Below are 23,618 nucleotides of genomic sequence, written 5' to 3'. Positions count from 1 at the left end.
CATTACAAAGCCGCTGACCGTTAATGAGGAAAGTCTTTTCCTCCCCTGCTTGGTTGCTTCCTTAAGGAACAACGGGTCGGGAGTTCGACGGATCAGTCTATAACCAGAGGTCTATAACGAAACATCGTGTGTGAGACTGAATAATAAAATTTACCTTCGTTATTGTTACATACAAGGATTTCGTACATATGATTTATTCACCCCCCCCCCCCACCCCATAACATTCTAAAGTACTGTATATTGTTCGTTTCTCTTGTAATTTTCACGTTCCGTTTCATTTACAATTTGAGCGTGAGGTGTTTAGGGAGTGAGGAAATAGAGAAGTAAGACACGGCGATTATGGAAAGGGGCGCTCAGTCGTATTACGTTCGTTCGACAATAAAGTAGGTATCGAAGGATGAGTAAAGTCGCGCGCACCCACCCCGAGTTCACCAGACCGATTTGTTTGTTGTTTAATTATGGCATGTTCCCTGGCTGCTCGGACATGAATTAACGGTTTTGATTTAGTGAATTATAATACCCAGTGCTCGTGCTCCGATGTCGACTACGGAGTCATTGGGCTCTGATTGGACGGCCCAATGTCTCGTGGTCGATTGTCGAGCGTACCTCGCTACTGGTGCCAGGCGAGATCTAGTGCTTGGGTGAATTCAATGGCAAGAGTTCTGGATTGGTTGCTAGCCATTATTCGGTGGTCACATTGATAATATGTGAGAAGTGTTCAAATCGCTAATGGAACGGTACTCGCGGTGGGTACACCTATCGACTTCTCAATACTTGTGTAATCTAACGTAAGGGACAAAGTGTTGTATTTAAATCAAGAATAAATCTATAATTTGTATAAGGTGTTTCTCGTTTTGTCTATACTCCGGTCCGATCCCTGCTCCCTTTCGCCTATTGGTCGAAGGTAAACAGACGTACTCTCATTGTTCGGTGAGAGACCTTCCCAAACCTCTACTACAGGTGTAAAGCGTCCCACAGACTGTTCTGACGTGACGTGGGCCCACGTTAGACACGAAGCGGTGTCAGATTGGCACTTGCGCGTAGCTCATGAAACCGACTGACGGTGCCGTGTATCGGTTGGTTTCATGAGCTACGCGCCGGCCCCAATCTCACACCGCTTCGTGTCTGACGTGCAACGGTTGGTTTTATGAACTACGCGCAGGCGCCAATCTAACACCACTTCGTGCCTGGTTCCCATGAAAATAACCGACACGGTTCTTACTGACAACATTTCACCGACTCCAGATTCGACCGACAATAACTTTGGCCGACAACGCCTTTAACCGAAAACGACTTTAGTCGACAACGAATTTAACCGACAATGAATTTGATCGACAATGAATTTAGCCGGCAACGATTTTAACCGACAACGATTTTAGCCAACGACAGTAATAATCAACAGTAACACGATTTACAACGATATGCATATGATATTTACTAACAAGGATGTACTATCTCATTAATTATGTACTTTTTCTTGATATAGTGAATGGGAGGACAGATTTACGAAGAAACGCAGTGAAACCAAACCGAACAAAATATGTTTGAATATTATTGATATGTATATAAAGTATTAGATACAATATATTATTCTCAAAATAATGAAAAGGAAATCCATTTACCGCGCGGTCTGCGCGTTTCTCACAAATACTCGGTTCCGCCTAACATTCCTACATAAGCTCTTCCCGACCAAATTCCAAAATATCCTGGCGTCTAAGGCACGAATCTGCTAGCAAGCCTTACTTAGGGGACCAAGCACAGTTGCGGGGAAGTGAAACCACGTTTTTAGTTGGAGACACAAATCTACGCGGCGCTACTAGGCATTGCATACACATATCTAGCGTATCGGTGAGTACCACCAACACTGGTATGAAAATCTCAACGTCGTTGTCGGTAGCCGGCGGTTTTCGTCGGTTCTCGTCGTCATTTGCGAAGTAACAATCACTCGCGTGGCGGTGGTGTGGTAGATTAGCGTAAGTTTTATTACTTTGGACTAAACAAATGTGTTTTTTGTGTGTTTACGTTTTATGTGATATTATGGCGCCTAGAAGGTGCAAAGTGAGAGGGTGTACCTCACAGGGAAAGCTGTTTCGGCAATTTCCCGATTTGTACAGGACTTCGAAAGACACTCAGTTGTCTAATAAAAACTGAGCACCTTAGCCTATTTCTCTATTATTTCAGGTATGTATATGTTAATCTGAAGTATGCAGTAAATTAGATTCATAGATTGACTGTAAATAATTTTCATATTTTTTCAGATTGGACTGTTATCACTTCGTGTAACATAAGCGTAATTATAAAAATATTCTTATTATAAAATTTGTACAATATAAGTTAAATAAAAATGTTTGTTATATAAATATTGTACACGTTTTTATTACTATTCGTTTTTTATTTTTAATTATAGTGAGACTATAGAAAGTGCAGATGCAGTTCAAAGGATTTTCGTCATTTCAAAATATATAATTTTTGAAATACTGGTTTCGTTTTAAAAATTATATTTTTTGAAACGACGAAAATCCTTTGAAATGCGTCTGCCTTTCTCTGGTTTACTTTCTTTTAAATAATTTAAAACAATTTGAAAAGCCCGCTATTGTATATATATACATATACACAATATACGCGCATGCGCTCTACATTTTAGTTGGAGATACAAACCCAGACGGCGCTACAAACTTTGTACCAACTTTTAATTACCAACCAACCTTTGGCCCCCCTGGCCTTACTGACCAAAGAGTATTAGATAGAGTGGAAGGTATGCGTATACGATTTATAGCGCCTCTAGTATCCCAGAATCGAACTTTTAAGGAATTGTTTAGAGCGTGTAGTGCAAACATATGTATTATATTTTCTGTGCTTATACCGTTACCGTGTAGTTGTGTGTCTTGTCGTGTTTTTTGTAAATTTCGGCGTTGTTTCCTAATACATACGTAAGTATATTTTAGATAATGTTTGCATGTTTTAATAATCAACGAAAAAGTATTCTAAATTATTTCGCGTATATCATATTATTTGAGCGTTATTTTCGAGTTATCGTTTGTTTGAAATTTGAGCGTCGGTCATGGCCAACAAATAAGTTTTTTTAGTAAATTCCAAACATTCCTGTTCATCGCGGCGTCCGATTCGAAGCATTTTATACATAACTTAAAGCTACATTTAATAAATTATATATATGTATAATTTCATAAAATGTGATTGTAGTATGCTGCTGTGTTCTCATAATATGTACATATTTGTATTTATTATTTTCTTTCTTAACAGTTAACATAAAATGCCACATAAATGTGCCATGGCAGACTAGATGCGTAAAGCAGGAGATGCTGGAATAATAGTGTTTTCATTACCGAAAAATCCTGCTATGTAAGTACACAGTATGTTTTATGTGAATATTTGTTACAAATGTGAGGGAAAAACATTAAAGATGACTTTATCCTTTGTAGCTGAGACAAGTGGCTCCAGTTTGCGAACATTGATGCCAGAGAAAATAGGAGCATTCGCATATTAATTTAATATTTAAATAATTTTAATTTTTAATTAATTTAAAAACTTAATTGTATAATCGTGCATACATATTTTAAAGAATATATTGTATGTTTATACCGTACAATAATTTATTATATCCTACCTCTCTTTTAACTTTTACTATTATGTATAAATAATTCCTAAGTATAAACTAATGTAACTATACTATATAACTAAGTGTAAGTATAAACTTATATTACTTAATTGTAACTTATGTTTCATAATTATATATACTTCATTACATCATATAACTTCAATCTTTTTACAGAAATCTTGTCGCAATAAAGACGCGCAACACTTTTCCATGATACACTTTATACACTATGTTTTAACTTTTACGTTATTACAAAATATAAATTGTAGCATGAAAGATTTGTTATGCGTCGTTATTGTGATGTAAGTTCACAGAATTCAAATTTGTGACCTGAGGTTTCTGGGATTATAGAACTACGGAGCAACTTGCGGAGTGAGGTGAAAGGAGGGGATGCTTAATACGGTTTCCACTCACCAGTGGGCACTGAAACTCGTATACGATTTTTTATATAGCGCTCTTATGGGACCTTCCACTCTATCTAATCCTCTTTGTTACTGACGAGTCCACTAGCAGCCCAGGACGAAACGCTTCCTTCCTTTTCTCCCCTCTCTCGCTCTCCCTTCACAGGGGCAACTACCTCCTTGGACCATATATACATGGACTGCTCAAACCTACTCTTTATACACTGAGCAGAGCGTAACCAACATCTCCATACCAAAAATGAGACTTGACGCTAATGCGCATGCGTTGAATTCGAGAACTATAGCAAAAATTCCATTTCGATGACAGGCAGTCAGCCTGCAGTCAGCAGCTTTGACCAGTGATCGAAGAGTAGTTCCTTTGAGTATATAGACATATACTCAATATACATTTCTATATACATTTCTATATTTCTATATACATTTCTATACATATACTCAAAGAGTAGTTCGCCAAACCGTCCAAAATTTCAATTCGCGCCTTTTCCCACTGCTATCGCCCATTGACTATAGCGCTTGCGCACAACTGCTTACTCGTAACTTTGGCATGGGAGATGTTGGTTACGGACTACACTATAGCTCGAGCAGTCCATGTATGTATGGTCGAAGCAACCACAGCCCCATCTCGGAGGGACCCCTGGGGACCGACTGAATCGGCGCTAACCTATTCCGACGGTTCGTCCGACTGAACCACCGTGACACAGGAGTAGTAAAGAATTAAAGAGAGCAACAAAATGTGTATAATCTCCACTCGTCGTAACATGAAATGCTCACTGGGCATAGACCATTGTTCCTAATACCTATACCTGTTCTACTACCTCAGCACGGCAATTAACGTGTTCGAATCGTAGACACTTCTACTTTATCATAGACTTATACACACGTTGATACCTTTTTTTTTTTATCGTGGGGAAATGCATTACGCATACCTCGGCTTCTCGGGGGAGAAGCCGAGGCTATGTGGGACTACCATCAAGGATGGGAGCGCCGAAGGCTACCCACTAAAATTCCACGCCCGCCTAAGCTACATGGGAAGCGCCTGGGTCACGCGACACTCAACAGGACAACACACGTTGATACCTACCCATGTAACTGAAGGCCGCGTAGGCGATGGCTAAATGCGACGATGAACTGAACGTTCCTCGGAGACTGACGTGGAAACCGCTAGCAACTGGTTCTATGTGTTCCCTGTGCCTTGGTGGTTGGACTTGGCTTGCAGGGTGTCTCAAAATTTCTAGTGGCAACAGGGCCGAGGTTGGACCCTGCCTCACCACCAGTTCCGTGCTTCCGGCTAAAACGGCAGCAAAAACATCGAGGACAGTGCATCCCTATCAAACATGTTACTATATTTTTTAAATAAAGTGTTGGACTTGCATGAGGTTTTATTATATTAAAAACAACACAGCTCTACTAAAAATAATGTAATTAAAAAAACAGAAAATAAAGTACACGTTCCATGTTATGAGATCGCAACACGTTTCTTAACAAACACCACGTTTCCTGTAAAAGCAACGTTGCCAACCTAAAAGACATTACCGTAAACTATATTTAAGAGCAACCAACTTATTGGAAGATTATACTTTAACATAAAGGCAAACCAGTTATTCAATATAATTGATTTTCTAGTTAAATAATTGTCAAGCACATTGTTAACAAGTGAGTTATGGTAAAAAAGAAGTTAGAAATACATGAGTCGAAATGACTGGTTCGGTAATTTTAATGTTGAAGAAGCTATCAAAACTTATCTCAGCCCAAAGGCGGACAGTAGCACAGTGAGTAGTATACAGGGCCACCATGAAGACTGTATAAGAAGTTCCAACTGTATAGTGTAGAAGTGTTATCAAAATCCCGAGCTTTAAGTTATGAATATTTCTACCACTCGCGGCGCAAGTGTGCACAGAATACAATATATATATATATATATATATATATATTGTAATATATATATTGAATACAATATATATATTGTAATATATATATTGAATACAATATATATATATATATATATATATAGCGACATACATGTGACATACAGGGTGTCCCAAAAGTCGGGGAGGAGCCGGAAATGGGGGGTAGCTGAGACGATTCTGAACAACAATTTCCTTTGCAAAAATGTCGGATGGGGCTTCGTTAAGGAGATATTAAGAGAAAACCCCGACCAATCAGAGTGCGCGTAGACCGTTGACAGCGTCAATGTCCTTCGATGCACTTGTTCGTGTACAAGCGCGGCCGCCAGCGCGTAGCCTTCGCTACCGCGGCCGCTCGAACGGTCTACGCGCGTTCTGATTGGTCGGGGTTTTCGCTTAATATCTCCTTAACGAAGCCCCATCCGACATTTTTGCAAAGGAAATTGTTGTTCAGAATCGTCTCAGCTACCCCCCATTTCCGGCTCCTCCCCGACTTTTGGGACACCCTGTATATATACCGTAGTCTGGGCGCACTAGCGCCGCGAGTGGACGAAATATTCATAACTTTAAGTTCGGAATTTTGCTAACAGTTTTCTAGTAACTTTCGTATGGAGTTGGATCTCCTTATACAGTTTTCATGAGGGCCACCAAGCTACCGTATTTAATTCGCGCCCGGCGCTATTGGCGGCGCCAGTGTCGTTACTACCACATATCATATAATCAGTTGGGCACACACACAACAGCGTGGTCCTATACATATGTATTTATATTTGCTTTAAAATTAATCTGAATAAAAAAATAATGGAAGGGAAAAAAAGGAGGATAAAAAATGTGCTGAAAGAAACAGAGAGGAAATTGAAGAAAGATGCGATTTGTAAATGATGTAATGTAAGCTAAAGTTCTTCCTTATGTACATTATATTGTTATTAATTTATTTATATTTGTATGTACAAAAAATAAACTGATACCGTTGCAATCTTTCTCAAAAATTATATACTACTGATATAATAATTATATACACAATTATAATAAAGTATAAACATTTGAAGCCAGCGAGAATCGTAGCTTTGCGCCTAAGAACGTGATTACTCATGATTTTAGGCAAAGAACCATGATTCTCGCTGTCTTTTGTAACCGAGGGATTTTGCGGGAGATGGAAAGTCAGGGTACGGGTCGTTTGAATGAATCAGGCCGTTTACATATATACAATATGACCGGACATTCGGTCTACGGGATCGGGTCCTTATTGTTAGCCTGAAACATAACAATCAGAGCACTGTATAGGTAAGCTTCCGGCGGTGTGTCGGGGGGTATGTGTTGGTACAGGTGCTACCCGATTTGCAATTACCGATTGTCCCCTTAACGGTGGAGCGCCTACCGCTAGGGGTACAATTGCCGTTTGAACGGCCAGGCACCGGAGCGCCTATTCGGACGACACCGTAGTATCAGGCAGTGGTTGCCGGATACCTGGCGCTCCAGGATTCGCCAACCTCGCCAACCTGCCGCATCCCCCTCTTTTTTCGGAGAGTGAGGCTAAGGGGGCTCACTTTACCGGTCGGGTAGACGGTAATCGGTATACCGGCATGATTCTCCACCGGAGATCGCCAGCGGTTGCGAATTTCGGGAGGGCGGTGTATGAGAAAAGAGAAACTTACGAGATAATGTGTCGTCTCCCTAACGTTGTCGGTCTTGTCCAGCTTAATCGCCCACTTCGTGTCGCCTAGATGGACGTGGTATCTTGTCATTCCCACCGGTACTTGTACCGTGAGTCCTTTCCCGAGGGTGACAGTCACGGTGGGGCGCGCTGGTGCCTGCGGGGTGGGCGGTTGCGGTTCAGATGGCGGCTGCTGGACGGCCGGCGGCTGCGGACCGGTTGGCTGGCCGGCGCACGGCTGACGGGTGGTCGACTGGCGAACGTACGGGTGGTGGTTGGTCGGCTGGTGGGTGCCCCTTTGGCGATTGGTCGGCGTGTGACTGGCGGGAGGTCGCTTGGCCAGCGTACGGCTGGCGGCTGGTTGACGGCTGGGGTTTGCCGGTCGTCGGTGGTCCCGTTGGTGGGACGACTCTGACCGCGGCTGGTGGTGTCCTTACCTGCCTCTTCTTTGTTGCCCCTGCGTGGGGTTTTGGGAAACCTACGGTTTTTATAACCGTGTCCACCCTGTACGCCTGCGGCCGGGGTTGTTCCTCGGCCCGTTTGGCCAGGTGCCTGCGGAGTACTCTCACCCGCTCCCCCCAGTCCGTAGATTCGAGGACTTCGACTTTTCAGTCCCTGGAGCGAGCCGGGCCCTTGGCTCGCCGCAGGGTTCTCTCCGCGGCCGGTTTCGCTGCTGTTCTGCCCCGCTTGGGTTTGGGGTCTATCTGCGCCACCGGGTTTTTCGCCGGTGGTACAATAAGGCGGCCCCGAGTTCTTACCCGGGTGGGTCCTAGCGCCGGCTCTGATTGTTGTGGTGAGGTTGCTGCCGGTCCTGCTGGGGGCTGTGCGTCGGTGGTGACCGTCTGCTGTGCTGGTGCTGCCGGTGTGGTGCTCGTGGTCGGTGCAGCTTGGGGGGGTGGGTGTTCGTTCGCGGTCAGCTCCGCGATCGACGTCGGGGTATAGGTTGGTGCTGACGTCGCTGCCCCGGGGTCGTACTCGTCCAGGCCGATGACTTCCCAGCCGTCGATTTCCATAGCTGTTTCCAAGCCTCTTACGGCCATCTCCGTCTCCAGGAGTTCCTGTTCAAAGGACATCCTGGCGATTTTTGGTCTGGTGGCTATCCTGGTTGGTCCTTATATTGGTCCGGAGGAAAAATCTTCGCACCCCTTCTCGCAAGTTGCTGTCTGGAATGGGTATCATTTCCCCTATTATATGGTTTTAGGTCCCGTATATGGTCATGCCGGGTTATTTTCCCCGCCGTGTCCATTAAGTCGTAAATTACGGGTGACACTTTATTATGTATTGCAAATGGGCCATCGGCCTTCTTGTTCAAACCTGCGCTGTAATCCTGGGCCTTGTTAGATAGGGTGTGCGTCCGTTTCAGTACCAGTTCGCCTCTTGCTGGTTTCCACGTGCGACGGCGTAAGTTATAGTGGTGGCGCTGCTTGTTGAAGCTACGCGCCATGATTGCGCGGGCTAATTCGATTGCCTCTTGTATTTGTTTCTTTCGGCCGTTCGTTCCACTTGACGTTGGGCCTCCCACCTCCTGGCTCAGGGTGCCTGGTGGGGTTAGTTCCCTCCCGTAGTTGAGATAAGCCGGTAAGAATCCTGTGGAGTCGCTTCGCGCGGTATTGTACGCGAACGCGAATTCCGCGATATGGCAATCCCATGTCTTTTGTGTGTCCTTGATGAACTGCTTGATCATCGTTTTAATGACACGGTTTGTCCGTTCAACTGGATTGCACTGGGGTGCAACGGGGGTGTTTTCCGGTGTTCGATACCAGACTCGGCTAGTAACTTTTGAAACTCTTTGGTGATGAATTGCCGTCCGTTGTCACTGACGACAGTCTTGGGGCATCCGTGACGAGTATTACGTGCTGTTTGAGGGCGTTCTTCACTGCTTGAGATGTGGCCGTGCGTATCGGCTGTAACTCTATCCATTTCGTGAACCTGTCCTGCATTACGAATAGCTGAGTGTGTCCGTTCTTCGATCGAGGGAGTGGTCCGACCAGGTCTACCGACACCATTTCCCATGGATGTTCCACGTCTGTTGCGTGCATTTTGCCAGGTACCGCCTGTTGGCTGGCTTTGTGCCGTTGGCAACTGTCACAACTGCGTACGTACTTTGTCGCGTCGCGGAGCATTCCTGGCCAGTAATATAGGCGTGATAGGCAGGAGAGTGTTTTCGCCACACCCATATGACCCGCGGTTGGTGCGTCGTGATTCTCCTTCAGAACGCGGTCTCGTTCATTGGACGGGACGCATACTTTCCATTCTTCCGCAGGATCATTGTCGTTGAAGTCAAGAGTATGGAGGATATGTCTGTACAATCGTCCGTTGCGGATGCAGTATTCGGCATTGCTTGCGGCGTTTGTCTGGACCTTTTTCAAGGTTTCTTCGTACCATTTACATTTTGTCGGTAAGTTTACCTTGTATACTGGTAACGGTTGTCGTGATAGGGTGTCCGCGACGACGTTGTCCTTTCCTCTTCGGTATACTATTTCGAAATCCCATTGACTTAACTCGAGTGCCCATCTGGCTAACCTTCCGGATGGGTTGTCAATGCTGTTTAGCCATTTGAGAGACTGGTGGTCTGTTAAGACTTTAAAGTGATAGCCCTCAAGATAGTCCCGCATCTTCCAGATGCCCCATTTCACGCCCAGGCATTCTAGTTCGGTTGCCGAGTAATTCTTCTCTGTCTTTTTTAACGTTTTACTGGCGTAGGCGATGACGCGTTCGTCCGTGCCCTCCCCTTGCGTGAGCACTGCGCCGAGACCATCTCTGCTTGCATCTGTCTGGAGGGTGAATGTTTGTGACCAATCCGGACATGTTAGTACAGGAGCATCGGTCATCGACAACTTCAATGTTTCGAAGGCCTGGTGTTGCGCTTCCCTCCAACTCCATTTTGCTTTCTTCTTGAGCAGTGTGTTCAAAGGGGCGGAGAGGGTAGATGCATTCTTTATGAAGTGTCTATACCATGAGACTAGGCCTAAGAAGCGTCGTAGTTGTTTGACATTAGTAGGCGCCTCCAAGTTCTTGATGGCGGTTACTCGGTGTGGGTCCGTCCGGAGTCCTTCCATATCGATGACGTGCCCTAAGTATTTAAGGCTGCGGCGTGCGAATTGGCATTTATCCCAATTCGGGATAAGGTTGGCGTGCCTTAGCCGCCGTAGGACTTTCTTGATTGTCGCCAAGTGGTGCTCGATAGATGTCTTTGAGATGATGACAATGTCGTCCAGGTACGCCAGGGCGTGTGGAGCTATTTCGGGGGTAATTACTTGGTCGAGGAGACGCTGGAATGTAGACGGTGCTGCATGTGAGCCAAAGGGCATGACTGTAAATTCGTAGAGACCTCTACCCGGTACTGTGAAAGCTGTGATCTTGCAGCTTTCTTCCTCTAGTGGGACCTGCCAGTATCCATTCTTCAGGTCAATGGTGGAGATATATTTTGCCCCGCGCAGTGTGTTTAGGGTTGCGTTTATTTGTGGTATCGGGTAGGCATCTTTTTCGGAAACGTCATTAACTTTACGGAAGTCTATGCAAAATCTTGGCTTGCCGTCTTTTTTTTGGTCTATTACTACTGGCGAGCTCCATGGGCTCTTGGATGGACGTACAACTCCTGCTTCAAGCATTTTGTCTAATTCCGCGGACATTATCTGTTGTTTTGCCGGATTGCATGGCCTGTGACGTTGCTTAATCGGTATTTCGGACTTTAGCCGGATCTTGTGTGTTATTAAAGGGGTTACTCCTTTTACCTTGGAGAATAACGCCTTTTCGGATTCCAATAGCCTTTCTAGCTGTCTTTTGCTTTCGGTAAATAGATCCGTTAGACTCTGGAGGTTGTCAACTGCGCAGATACTTGGCGCTCTGTTGGTTCTCGGTTTCAGTTCACAGTCATTTATTAGGACTTTGATGTTAAGCCTTTTTAGAATGTCCATGCCCAGCAGTACGTCGCATCCTAGTGTTGTCATCACGAAGAATGTATGCCGCAATGTTTGACCTAAGATCTTGATTTCTCCGGTTGTCGAGCCTGTTAGTGTTGTCTCCCTTCCATCGACCAATCCTGCTTGCCATTGGTCCAATGCGTACGTCCATTCGGCCGTCTCACAGTGATGACGGGTGTGGCCATTGACGAATGAATTGTTCGACCCGGTGTCTATAAGTGTCAAGCACTTACGGTTTCCTACTTCTGCTTCGACGTAGAATTTTTTTCTTTCCTGGGCCGGCTTGACGTTGGGCCGGCCCCTACGTCGTTTCCCGGCTTCGGACAGTTGCAATCCCGTGATAAAGCGTTGTCTTTACCACACCGTGAGCAGAATTTGAGCGGTGTGTTCCCACAATTCATTCGTCTATGGCCTCTTTTCTTACAGCGGCAGCAACATTCCTTACGGTCGTAGGCTTTTGTTACGGTCATTGTTACCGGTTTCGGAACTGGTCTGGATTCCCTTGCCTCTTTGTGAATCTGCCGGAATGTTTCCTCTAGTTCTTCCGTTCTTTGTACGATGTCGTTTATACTTCTTATTTCGACTCGCCGTATGTGTAGCCGATATTCCGCCTTCATTTGATAGTATATTGTATCTATCTGGCGTTCGGTATCGTACCCCCCCCCCCCCCCCCCCCCTCTCATCAACGCTGAGGCGGCGAGGGTAAAAGAGCGTATGGATTCTCTTGCCCCTTGACGCCGTTCAGTGATTTGGCGGTCTAGATTCTGGGATTCGTTTGGAGGCAGGAAATATTCACGTAGGTTTTCTTGTACGTCTGTCCAGGTTAGGTTCTCCTTTGGCAGGTTACGGTACCACAACTAAGCGTCGCCTCTCATGAGTTCTGGTAGCCCTGTCAGCAGTTGATCGTCGGTGAACTGTTATGCATTCTGGAGTTTGTCTACGCGTTCAAGGAAGGTATATAGATTATGCCCATCGAAGTGGCATCCCCATTTCCTCATGGATTCCAGAGTCCTGACGTGTTCTGGTACCGGATTCCCGAGAATTACGATGCGTTCTACCTGGTTGCTCATTTGAGCCTGGTCGGTTGCGGTAATGCCCGGTTCATTCACGTCTTCGTCTTTCATCCTTGCCGTGTCTTCATCAAACCCTACGGGATCTGGCGGTTTGAATCTGAACTGGTTTTCGTTATGCCGTACGTATTCTACTAGACGTTGGAGTAGCGTATCCACGTTGCCGGATGTGTCCAATCCATGCTTCGCCAGTTCTTCCAGAAGATCCTTCCTCTTGAGGTTGTAGACCCATGATACTCCGACCATCTTCTACGTTCGCGGTGGAATCGATTGTTTACAATAGGTGTCAGTGTAACCGCTGTATCCTAACCAAGAGTGTACCTAACTTCGTTTGGGTGTCGTTTTGCAGTCGTAACCTTACTATAGAGTCTCTTTGAGGAGGTGTTCGAGCGCCATGTAACCGAGGGATTTTGCGGGAGATGGAAAGTCAGGGTACGGGTCGTTTGAATGAATCAGGCCGTTTACGAAACTTAAGATTATGGTTTAATGAATGAGGAAAAAAAAACAGTTATACATATATACAATATGACCGGACATTCTGTGTACGGGATCGGGTCCTTATTGTTAGCCTGAAACATAACAATCAGAGCACTCTATAGGTAAGCTTCCGGCGGTGTGTCGGGGGGTATGTGTTGGTACAGGTGCTACCCGATTTACAATTACCGATTGTCCCCTTAACGGTGGAGCGCCTACCGCAAGGGGTACAATTGCCGTTTGAACGGCCAGGAACCGGAGCGCCTAGTGGCTATTCGGTCGTATGGCTCGCACGCGGATCGGGTAGGTGTGTGCGGACGAGGTCGGCCGGCTCTCTTCGCGGTGGTGCGCCTACCGTGAAGAGAGCAGGTTGGCGAGGTTGGCGAATCCTGGAGCGCCAGGTATCCGGCAACCACTGCCTGATACTACGGTGTCGTCGCGGTCGCGGCGCGGGATATCCCGTCTCTTTCACGGCGGATCGCCTACCGTGGAGAAACTGGGAACTACCCTTCGTTTCGACTACGGGGCGCCAATAGTCGATCCTCGGGGTCGGGAGCTCGCTGTATCCTGGGGCACCAGGGCTATAGCGAGAGTCAACTCGTTGCGTCGTACTCGGGATGTCACCTATTAACTGGAGGCACCTAGCTAGCAGGTGACTTCCCAAGTCGGAGCACCGAACGGACTGTTTCCCAGCTTCCCGCGTGCGGCCTAATATACCCGTCTCTCGCGGCGACGCTACCGCCGCCGTGGCTGCGCGCGTCGCTTCGTTCGCGATTGCGCTTGCGCGAGTATGCCGCGGATGGCCGGGTCGGGGTATTTGGGAGATACTCGTCGCACTTTAAATGCTTATATATCGTATATCGTTATATCTCGTGGTTATATCTCGTAAATTTATACAATAAACTCTACTCACGCGCATTTTATACATTACAAAATGAAACATTACAAGTTATTGTCGAGCGCATACGCGATAGAATAAACTTACACAGAACAGTAATGCCAGATTTGACTTCCAGTCCCACTGACACAGAATATGAACTCACTGGTACGTAAAGGAACGACACTGGCGCCACCGGTAGCACCGTGCGCGAATTAAAGTCGGGCTTCATATTCACAAGAGTAGAGATTTTTCATGGTTGGGTTAGGGCCGGCTAAGGAGTATAGAGAAAAAGCCTCTCGGCTTAACATAAGGAAAAATGATAAAACTTACAGTGGATAATGAGAAAAAATGAAAAGTGTATTGGATCGGTGCAATGCAAGGAGATATCGCTTGCGCACGTTAAGGGTGCGCAGGAGTCAGAACAGAATTCCGAATTGACTTCAGCGACAGTCGCGAAAAAAGAAGGAAACTCCGGGATAAGAACAGAGAAGGCGATACAACAACTGCAGGAGAGACGAGGACAGGGGGATTAGGCTAGCATCATTCTTTTCAATGATATTGAAGCAAAGAAGCAATATTTTCTAATAATTCTGGTTTTAATATATTCGTTACACTTTGGCGGATGCGACGCCAAGGCCTGATTTTGCAATTTCGGCCTTAAAACTTTATAAATAATAAAAGTACGTTTGCTATCTTCATTTTATTGTTTATAAAGTTTTAAGGCCGAAATTGCAAAATCAGGCCTTGGAGTCGCATCGACCAAAGTGTAACGAACATATTAAAACCATAATTATTAGAAAATATTGCTTCTTTGCTCCAATATCTTTTAAAAATTCATGCTAACCTAATCGGCCTGTCCTCGTCTCTCCTGCAATTGTTGTATCGCCCTCTCTGTCCTTGTCCCACAGTTTCTTACTTTTTCCGCAACTGTCGCTGAAGTCAACTCGGAGTTTGGCTCTGGCTCATGCGCATGCTTAAAATAAAAAGTCAAACTCTTATCTCAGCTCTTGAAAAATAGTAAATAAAGTACAATTAGTTGGGAGGTATTGCAATACTAACGAAGTAAAAAGAAAAAAGAAGACTGGTCAGTATTATACAAAACTAAGGATAGATAAAATCTATAACAGTATAAGTTACAATTCAAGGAAAAGCTCATGTGATCAAAAATGAAGAAAATATTTATATAAATTTATATAAATATAAATTTATATAAATTTATATTTATATAAATTTATATTTAAATAAATTTATACACATGTAAACACCACAAGAGAAAGGTCTGTTTCCTTGACAGACACAACAGTCTGATTATTGTTTGAGAATAAATAAAAATTCGACTTACAGATTATAGTTAAACAATTATCCTATCTTATAGTTAAGTAATGATCTTATGTTATATATAAAAAAAAAAAAGAAAAACGCCCTCATCCTTATCCAAGCACCTACGCGATCCGGATTCAGAGTTTTTTACCAAAGAGCTATGTACAAAAATTAGTTGTAAAATGTATAGAGAGAAAAAGAAAATATAAATGCGAATAATTTAGTTAACCTAAGTAAGGAATGGAAGGATGAGAGAAAAATGTAAGAGTAAGGAATGTAAGTGAAAAATGTAAGAAAAAGAAAAGTTCGTTTAAGCTAAAATAAGGAATGAAAGGGAAAGAATAGAAAATGTAAATGGAGCGGGTTCGAATTAAAGGAATGGAAGGGTGAGAGAGAAAAATTGAATGGTAGGTGATAAGGTTATCAACGGAGCATCACTCAGTAGTGTAACAAAGAGTTCTGTATCATCCTTAATCACTTGAATAAAGACGCAAATACGCTTATCTCAGCTCTATCTGTAGGTGGGGAGTTGAAGTAACACGTTGCTCACCGAGCAATACTCACCCATGTCTGCAAAAGTTATCACCTTCAGGTACATGTGCGTCTTCATATGCAAAAAATTCTTCGGTGGCCGAATAAGCCAGACGCAATCGTAAGTCTTCACTCCCTCGTCAACCATGTCCATCATGGTGATGGTGCCGCCAAGGTTCTCCACGTAGCCGCCGCAGTCGGTGATCGGTTGAACGGACTTGTCCAACACATGGCCTATCACGAACGAGTAGAATGCTTTGTAGCCCAATCCCGTGCCACCGTTCGCGTAGAATCGTATCAGTAACGAGGAGCCCGAGCTCATTATCACTGGTGGACGAAACCTCGCACCACTGCTCACGTCCAGCCGTTGCCCGTTCCAATCGTAGAACTGCAATTCACAATTTAACCAGATAGCATCGAATAAAAGCAGTTAAAATATCAGCTGTCATTACTCGCGACCATCGTTGGGGTGTCTTCCGAGAGAAATGTTATATTTCCCATAGAAATGTTATATCTTTGTAAAGTTGCATAACGAATGACAGTATCTTAGTAAAAATTTGAAGAAAATCGATCGCTACGTGCTTTTCAAAAATCACCATTTAATATTTACAACTCAAAAATCTTATGGAAATACAGTTTTCATGATTTTGTACCATTTTTTTCTAAAACTGCGTTTAAAGGCGAAAATTTAAAAAAAGGAACATCCCAATCGGATCATTTTTCGCAAAGTTATAGACATTTGAAAAAAAAGTACCCATTCCTTTTTGTTTAATTCATATCTCGGAAGTGGCTGGACAAAAATAGCTGAAAATTGACATGGAGGTCTCTCTCAATAGATACCAAAAGACAACAAATCATGCAGAAAATCGGAGATGCAAAAGCTAAATAGTGTTCGATTTGGCGTGGAATGCCCCATATGTATAAGCCATTCCCGACCGAACTCCAAACATCCCGGCGTCTAAGGCATGGCTCTGCTAGATAGCCTTACCACAGTATAAGTATAACCAGCAGCGTCACTTGGCAAAGGTAGCGTCCGCAAATGTGCATACCAAGAACATGGCGACGACGCTGTTTCCTATATTGTACACTAGATGGTACTAATAATAACCAACACCACGCACAGGGTCACACGTCGATTCAATTTATTCGATATTCGCGTTTATAGGAAACCGACGCCAACGGTATTCCAGCGACCTGAAACCTTTGGAAAACGTTGGATAACGTACTGAACACGTAGAATTGCACTTATTCACATTGCTTAACACAGTTTCAATCGATTCCATAGGCTGGAACCCTCGATTATCGCGCAGCGTCACAGTAACATACTGTGGCAGCGTGGTTACGTGTGGTGTGTTGTGTTTCATTCTATTTCGTTGACGTTCCTTTGTGTAATATTATTTATTGAATATCTTTGAGTATTTCACTAACCTTTAAAATCAGCATTTATATTCAGTGTTTTATACATATCGTTTGCAATTGCCCTTCTTTTTCTCTCAGTTTAAATATGCGCGCGGTGCATACCAGGAACATGGCGGACCTCGGACACCAACATTAAAGGTGCCGACACGGAGTGACGCTACTGATTATACCTATACTGTGGCCTTACTGACTAGTCCATAAGCAGGCCCAGAACGAAACAATCCGTTTCTTTTCTCTCTTCTCTCGTTCTCTCCCTCCACAGAGGCACCACCATCATATATTGACTGACAAATGACCTTATGAGGAGTTATTCTTATACAGTCATACTGCAACGAACGAAGTCAACATATTTTGTAACATGTAACTCCTCACAAGGTCATACGAAGGTCACTTAATTTACACTATATTTACATGTTTGAATTCGTCTTTTTATCAATTATAAGAATACAATAATGATGATACCTCATGTCATTAAAACAACATAGTTGACTTCCAAATGACCTTCCAAACATCACTGAAATAACAAACTGATACTATTCCCCTCTTTCCCTCTCGAAATCCTTGAAAACGTGTTTTACACTTTTCGAGATATGCGGTTGTAATGTTTTCAAATGAACAACCTGTATAATATTTCTATGAGATTTCCGGAAAAGAAATATGAGGATTTCGTACTTAGCAGAGGGCCTTCAACGATTATACTTGATCTTGCCGCTTACTTCCATAATGGATACCGTCGCCAATTGAAAATCGCTGAAGAGCAGTCTTATGCGACAGGACGGAGCTTCGCTTGGGCACGTGATAATGTACTCCATTCCCAAGTCGCGAGGATAACGAGCTGGAAAGAACGGAGACGTCAAGATCCCGCCACCTGTGCTGTTCAATCCCTTCACCGATTGGCCTGTCGACGTCAGTTCCGTACCCCTCAAATGCAATCTATTTCCTGCGAGTTGAACATAGAGACGCAGAAGAAACAAATTAAGGGTGCGCAGGAGACCGATCAAAACTACGAGTTGACTTCGGCGGAAAAAGTAGGAAGCTCCGGGACAAGGATAGATAGATCCTTGTCTCTCCAATGATGCTGTGACAGAGAGGGCGATACAACAATTGCAGGAGAGACGAAGACAGGTAACAAAATATGTTGTAATGTGTAAAACGATATCTGAAGATTTACGGAAAAAGAAAGAGAGACTTGTAATTAGATTTTAGAAAAGAAAAGAGAAAGAGAATGAATGCATAACAAATTGTAATTCGCACCCTTGGTGGGAGTTGGGTTAAGTTGAAAGTGTATGGAAAGGTAGGTTCATATTAATTTAGCAACACTTAAGGTCGATTTATACTATCCGCATCACGGACCTGGCTGGTTGTCCAGTCGGGAGGGAAGGTGAACCCCTACGTGGCGCGTCCCCAGGTTGCGGATAGGGGAAGCTCCCCGGCAGGAAAGACCATCTAGGACGGAATACCCTCAGCCGGGGAGTCGGGGCTAGTCCTCCGGGGACAAAACACTTGAGGAAGTGATATGGCACGTTGGCAGCAATGCTGACGTGGCCACAGTAAAGATTATGGTACGTTGACAGAAATGTCGACGGGGCCGCAGTTAAGGACATCCACTATCGTATGAAAAGGGGTCACGGAACCATGTAAATGGATCCACCGACCCCACGGAAGGGGTGGTGTCACTTACCATAGAACAAACAAACAGCAACACGGGCACCAGACGGATCGAGGGACGTCTCGCAGGAAAATCGCACACAAACGACACTGCGTAGACCCCCCCCCCCTACGCAGTGCATGCAGGCTAGTACTGCTGGTCCTGAGGGATGCGGATTGCCCGACGTTCAACTTCGCTTCGGCATTACCGTGGAATAGGCAGCATGGCCCCGCCCAATGATGGACCGCCCTCAGCGGAGTAGCGTGTATCCTCGTAAGGATAGGCCCGAGTGAAAAGAAAACATATATTGTGCTCACCGGGCACGGTTGCTTTGGTGAGTACCTGCACAAAGTGGGTGCGAAGGCGACGTCCGAGTGCCACCAATGTGGGGCCGTGCTGGACACGACCCAACACACCTGGGTTGGAGGAGTGCCCGTCCTTTGCTTGTCAAAGGCGGGCGCTCCAAATGGAGATAGGTTGGAACCTCTCGCTGCCGGCCGTCGTTGCGGCCATGGTCGACAGAGAGGTCGTGGAAAGCGGTGGCCTCCTTCTACGAGGCAGTCATCTCGCAGAAGGAGGCGGACGAGCGGGAGCGGAAGCTTGCCGATCCCGCTCGTCAAGAGAGAAGGCGGGTGAGGCGGGCGTGGAGGCGGTGGGCAGCCGCCCCTTCAGCCGATTCCCTCTCTGGGTGGTGGAGTGGTCGGCACCGCGGGGCCCAGAGCTCCGTGAGTCGCTCATCGGCCGCCCTAATAGAGCGCGGCCGGTGCGCGGAGACGGCCCCGCGCGCGCACGCCTGTCATGGGATCACAGTCACGATGACCCCGACATATTGCGTGCGGGGCCGCGGGGGCCGAGACGGTTGGCGGTAGGGATTCGCCGCCGTCTTCGTGACCGGTCCCAAAGCGGTCGGCGCCGGGGTATAGCCCCCTGGGGCCGACAGAACGGTGTAGGGGGGGGGGATGTTTGGCTCCCCCACACTGAGAAGGGCTCCCCAAAGATCAAGGGGAGCCTAGGCGCAGCGGCTATGGTGGAGTTCGTAGGGGCGGGGAGGTTCGCTTCCCCGTCCTGGAGAGAGCCCATGGTCGTTGTGTTGCCCGATGTTGGCCATCGGGGGGGTTTTAGAGGGTATACCCGCGGGTGACGTCTTTCGCCTGCGGGGAGTCCCACACTACCCGGCGGAAGTCCCTACATCTGCCGGGTGTGCCTAATGCATTTCCCCCTCCTTATAAAAAAAAAAAAAAACGGGTGAAAACAAAACGAGGATGGCCCGAAACGCGGGGGATAGAGAATTTTGACCGAGGAAATGTGTTTCCGCCGGCCCAAAGCTCCTTGCTTAAACCGGTGTGACTGTGGACACGGCCGCTGAGCCATTCGCCCGAGAGAACACTGGGAAGTGCACCGGTACTCCTCCCCCCCCCCTCCCCCCCGGTACCCAATGCAAATCTACGTGCAAATCTATACTATCCGCACAGACTCGGAACGTATCCATTCAGCACCGATCAGAAAAGTATTCTACATATAATCCAATTTGTATATACAGTGGGTGTAGAATGTATTCGTACACTGATCAATTTTATAAAAAACTTTTGTGTGAAATTGTAGTTTCTTAACTTCTTTTTTTATAATCAATGACATTTTACATATTCTCGGAAGTCTCTAAGATAGATATAGTCCAAACAACATTTACTAGTTAATACAATTAGGAAATTAACAAAAAAATGCGAAAATTGGGTAAAAGTATTGAAGCAATAAGTATTTGTACGATTCTTATGACGAACCATTTACAGTAGAGTTTGTAACGTAAACATATTAGATTATTGCTCCGTACGAATTAGAAAACATCAAATTTCCAGTAAAGTACTTTTAAACAGTTGTGCGAAAACTTATTGCTTCAACATTTCTATCGATTAATTGTTTTTTTCTTGTTAATTTCGCAACTTACATAAATAGCTATTTTTTAAGTAATCTATCTATTCTAGAGATTTCCGAGAATATGTAGAATGTCATTGTTTATAAAAAATAAGTTAAGAAATTACAATTCTATATAGTTTTTTTGGAAATTGATTGGTGTACGAATACTTTCTACGTTCCCTGTAGGTGTTTATACATATCGTATCGTATTAGCACAGACATCTACCGACATCGGTCCGACCATTCAGCATTCTCGCGAAGAATACTTTATCCTTTATCGGATACAGAACGTGTCTGAACGTGTCGGCTCTGACAATATGCATATGTTCGGTTCCGTTCACACTTCAGACACAACTGTGACAGCAAAAAGTTAATAAGACGATAAATTGAACTTGGAATAATCACCGTGATGCGTTTCGTAGAAATTTAAAGAAACGAAAAGAAAGTAAAAGCGGTCAAACTCCACCTAAATTGAAAAAATGGAAGTATGAAGAAATGTCATATCTGTAGGCACCAGAAATGGTGAACAGGTATACTGTATATATATATATTGCCATCTACCGGAGAATATTTTGTAAAAGTGATCATGAATATCGATGAGCAATGGATACGAGGCAGTACGACGAAGGACTGTCGTAGCGACAAAAAGTGTTTTTGTTTTTGCTTTGTTTTGGCCACGAAGGACTGTGTGCCGTTGCGATTTCGATACTCCTTTGCGCATTTCGTGAACAATTAAGAAGTTTATTTTGTTTTATTTCTGTGCTATTAATCTCTATATAAATACATATATTTTAAATTGAACTATTTTCTCCATTCGTTCAACTGGCGCCTACATGTCTTATTCCATTTTTTAATGAAAGGAAGTCTATCACGTCAGTGGTGATTGATGTGGAGGATGATGACAATGCTGCCGAGGTTGACGAATCAGAATTAAATACTGACACTGTAAGTAATGCTCAGTCAAGAGAAGAATACATTGCAGTTGCACCAACGCCATCTTGAACACGCAGAAGAAATTTACGATGTAGAGAAGAAAATGCATCCGCAGCGTTAATGAAATACGTCTGTATCTAATAGTATAGCTATTACACCCAAATCTCGCATAAAACATTTTTTCTATATGTGCTATTACGGGCCTTTACGAAACGCTGACTGATCGGTACCACCGATCGACGAACGTATAATATAAACACTCGTGTCTGTGTCGAAACGGAGCCGATACGGAACCGTTCCGAGTCTGTGCGGATAGTATAAATCGACCTTTAGTTGTGTAATAAGGCATTTAATGTATCCTTAACACTTTAAATAAATACGGAATACGGACGAGGACAGGGCGATTAGTCTAGCATGATTTTTTTCAATGATATTGAAACAACGAAGCAATATTTTCTAATAATTCTGGTTTTAATATATTCGTTACACTTTGGCGGATGCGACCGCCAAAAAAACATACTTTTATTGTTTATAAAGTTTTAAGTGCGAAATTGCAAAATCAGGCCTTGGAGTAGCATCGACCAAAGTGTAACGAACATATTAAAACCATAATTATTAGAAAATATTGCTTCTTTGCTTCAATATCCTGGAAAAAAAATTATGCTAGCCTAATCGCCCTGTCCTCGTCTCTCCTGCAATTCTGTATCGCCCTCTTTGTCCTTGTCCCGGAGTTTCCTACTTTTTCCGCAACTGTCGCTGAAGTCAACTCGGAGTTCTGTTCTGACTCCTAAAAGCAATTCATAATTCTGTCGACTTTATCGACACATTTGAAATTAGAAAAAATAAATTCTTGATTATTTTCATACTTTCCGCCGTGTACTCGAGCGTAAACGCGTGCTTGTGCGACTGACTGTAAAACAGAGTGATCGACAAGATTCTCGTGCTCGACCTATACGTAATAGGCGCGTACAATCCGCAAAATGGAGTTCCAGACACATCCTCGTACGGTGGCTCCGAGATCCAGACGTAGTCGCACCTGAAACGAAAGCAAAATAATCTAGACTGGCAGATACCATCACAATAACACCGGATAAATCCGATCGATATCAGTCAGAATGAGATTAAAACTCGTGTCGAAACTGCTCTTTGATTAATTCTCATGCAGAAATATATAGGATATTCGGTAACTGGTGGTACAAGCGAAAAGGGGGTGATTCTACATGAAAAAATAAGTCGAAAATATATAATAAAAACTTTTCATGTGAGGTTTTGTTTACGAGAAAATCGATTTTGAATTTTCACTGGGTATGGGTGCACTTGGTCGTGTTCCGTTATAACGGATCTCGCTGTAGATCAGTCTCGATTGAAGTTATGTTGATAAACACTTCCAATGGCACGGAAATGTTTTTTTACTATACTACCGGACAAGCAAACCGGAACGATTTTTCAAATGCTCATAACTATGAGAGTTTTGAACCGATTTCGGTGAAACTTCGCGAGGAATAGTCTTCAAGTGTCTTCCGGGTGTGTGCAAAGTTGCATTGTCGAGGGTTGATGTGAAGGGGTTAATTCACCCCCCTAAAGGGGAGCGTGTAAAAAAATGCCTCTTTGAAACAGGCCAGGGATGACGGAATGGATTGAAAAATTCAAAAAAACCTTTGGGGAGACTCTCCTTGATGCCCTCTACAAAATGCACCCCTTGAAATCCCTCTCGGACAAAACCACCCCCCTACAACCTTCCACCCCCACTAAAATCCACAATTTTTTGACGACGGTCTCGATTTTGGACTCAGTGCATTCTCTGGACTCCCCTGATCCAGAAAATGCTATCACTCATACCGTGCACCCCATAGGCACCCTTTGGGGGGGGGGAGGTGGGACAGCTCTCAAATTTTCAACCCCCTTCGTAAGGG

General features: G+C 44.5%; 1 protein-coding gene and 2 long non-coding RNA genes across 5 annotated transcripts in view; 2 read left to right on the top strand and 1 right to left on the bottom strand.

Moving 5' to 3' along the window:
- The window catches only part of LOC128878824 (uncharacterized), a 54,960-nt gene that overhangs the window by 19,685 nt on the left and 11,657 nt on the right, over positions 1-23,618 (bottom strand). For all 3 annotated transcript variants that reach the window (XM_054127376.1, XM_054127377.1, XM_054127378.1), the window contains 4 exons: positions 22,572-22,741; positions 17,930-18,153; positions 15,828-16,182; positions 5,120-5,326 (listed from right to left, as the gene is read on the bottom strand). In XM_054127376.1, the coding sequence (XP_053983351.1) occupies positions 5,120-5,326; positions 15,828-16,182; positions 17,930-18,153; positions 22,572-22,741 (956 nt within the window). The remainder of the gene's footprint in view (positions 1-5,119; positions 5,327-15,827; positions 16,183-17,929; positions 18,154-22,571; positions 22,742-23,618) is intronic.
- Positions 1,931-2,362, top strand: LOC128878831 (uncharacterized). The gene is made up of 2 exons (XR_008457505.1): positions 1,931-2,181; positions 2,259-2,362. It is a non-coding gene; the product is annotated as an uncharacterized LOC128878831 (long non-coding RNA).
- LOC128878830 (uncharacterized) lies at positions 2,831-3,592 on the top strand. Its single transcript, XR_008457504.1, has 3 exons — positions 2,831-2,930; positions 3,262-3,360; positions 3,441-3,592. It is a non-coding gene; the product is annotated as an uncharacterized LOC128878830 (long non-coding RNA).

The sequence above is a fragment of the Hylaeus volcanicus genome, chromosome 6 (genome assembly GCF_026283585.1).
Source record: "Hylaeus volcanicus isolate JK05 chromosome 6, UHH_iyHylVolc1.0_haploid, whole genome shotgun sequence".
NCBI classification, from domain to species: Eukaryota; Metazoa; Arthropoda; class Insecta; order Hymenoptera; family Colletidae; genus Hylaeus; species Hylaeus volcanicus.
Note: the sequence above shows the minus strand (reverse complement) of the source record. Positions and strands in the feature narration are given on the sequence as shown.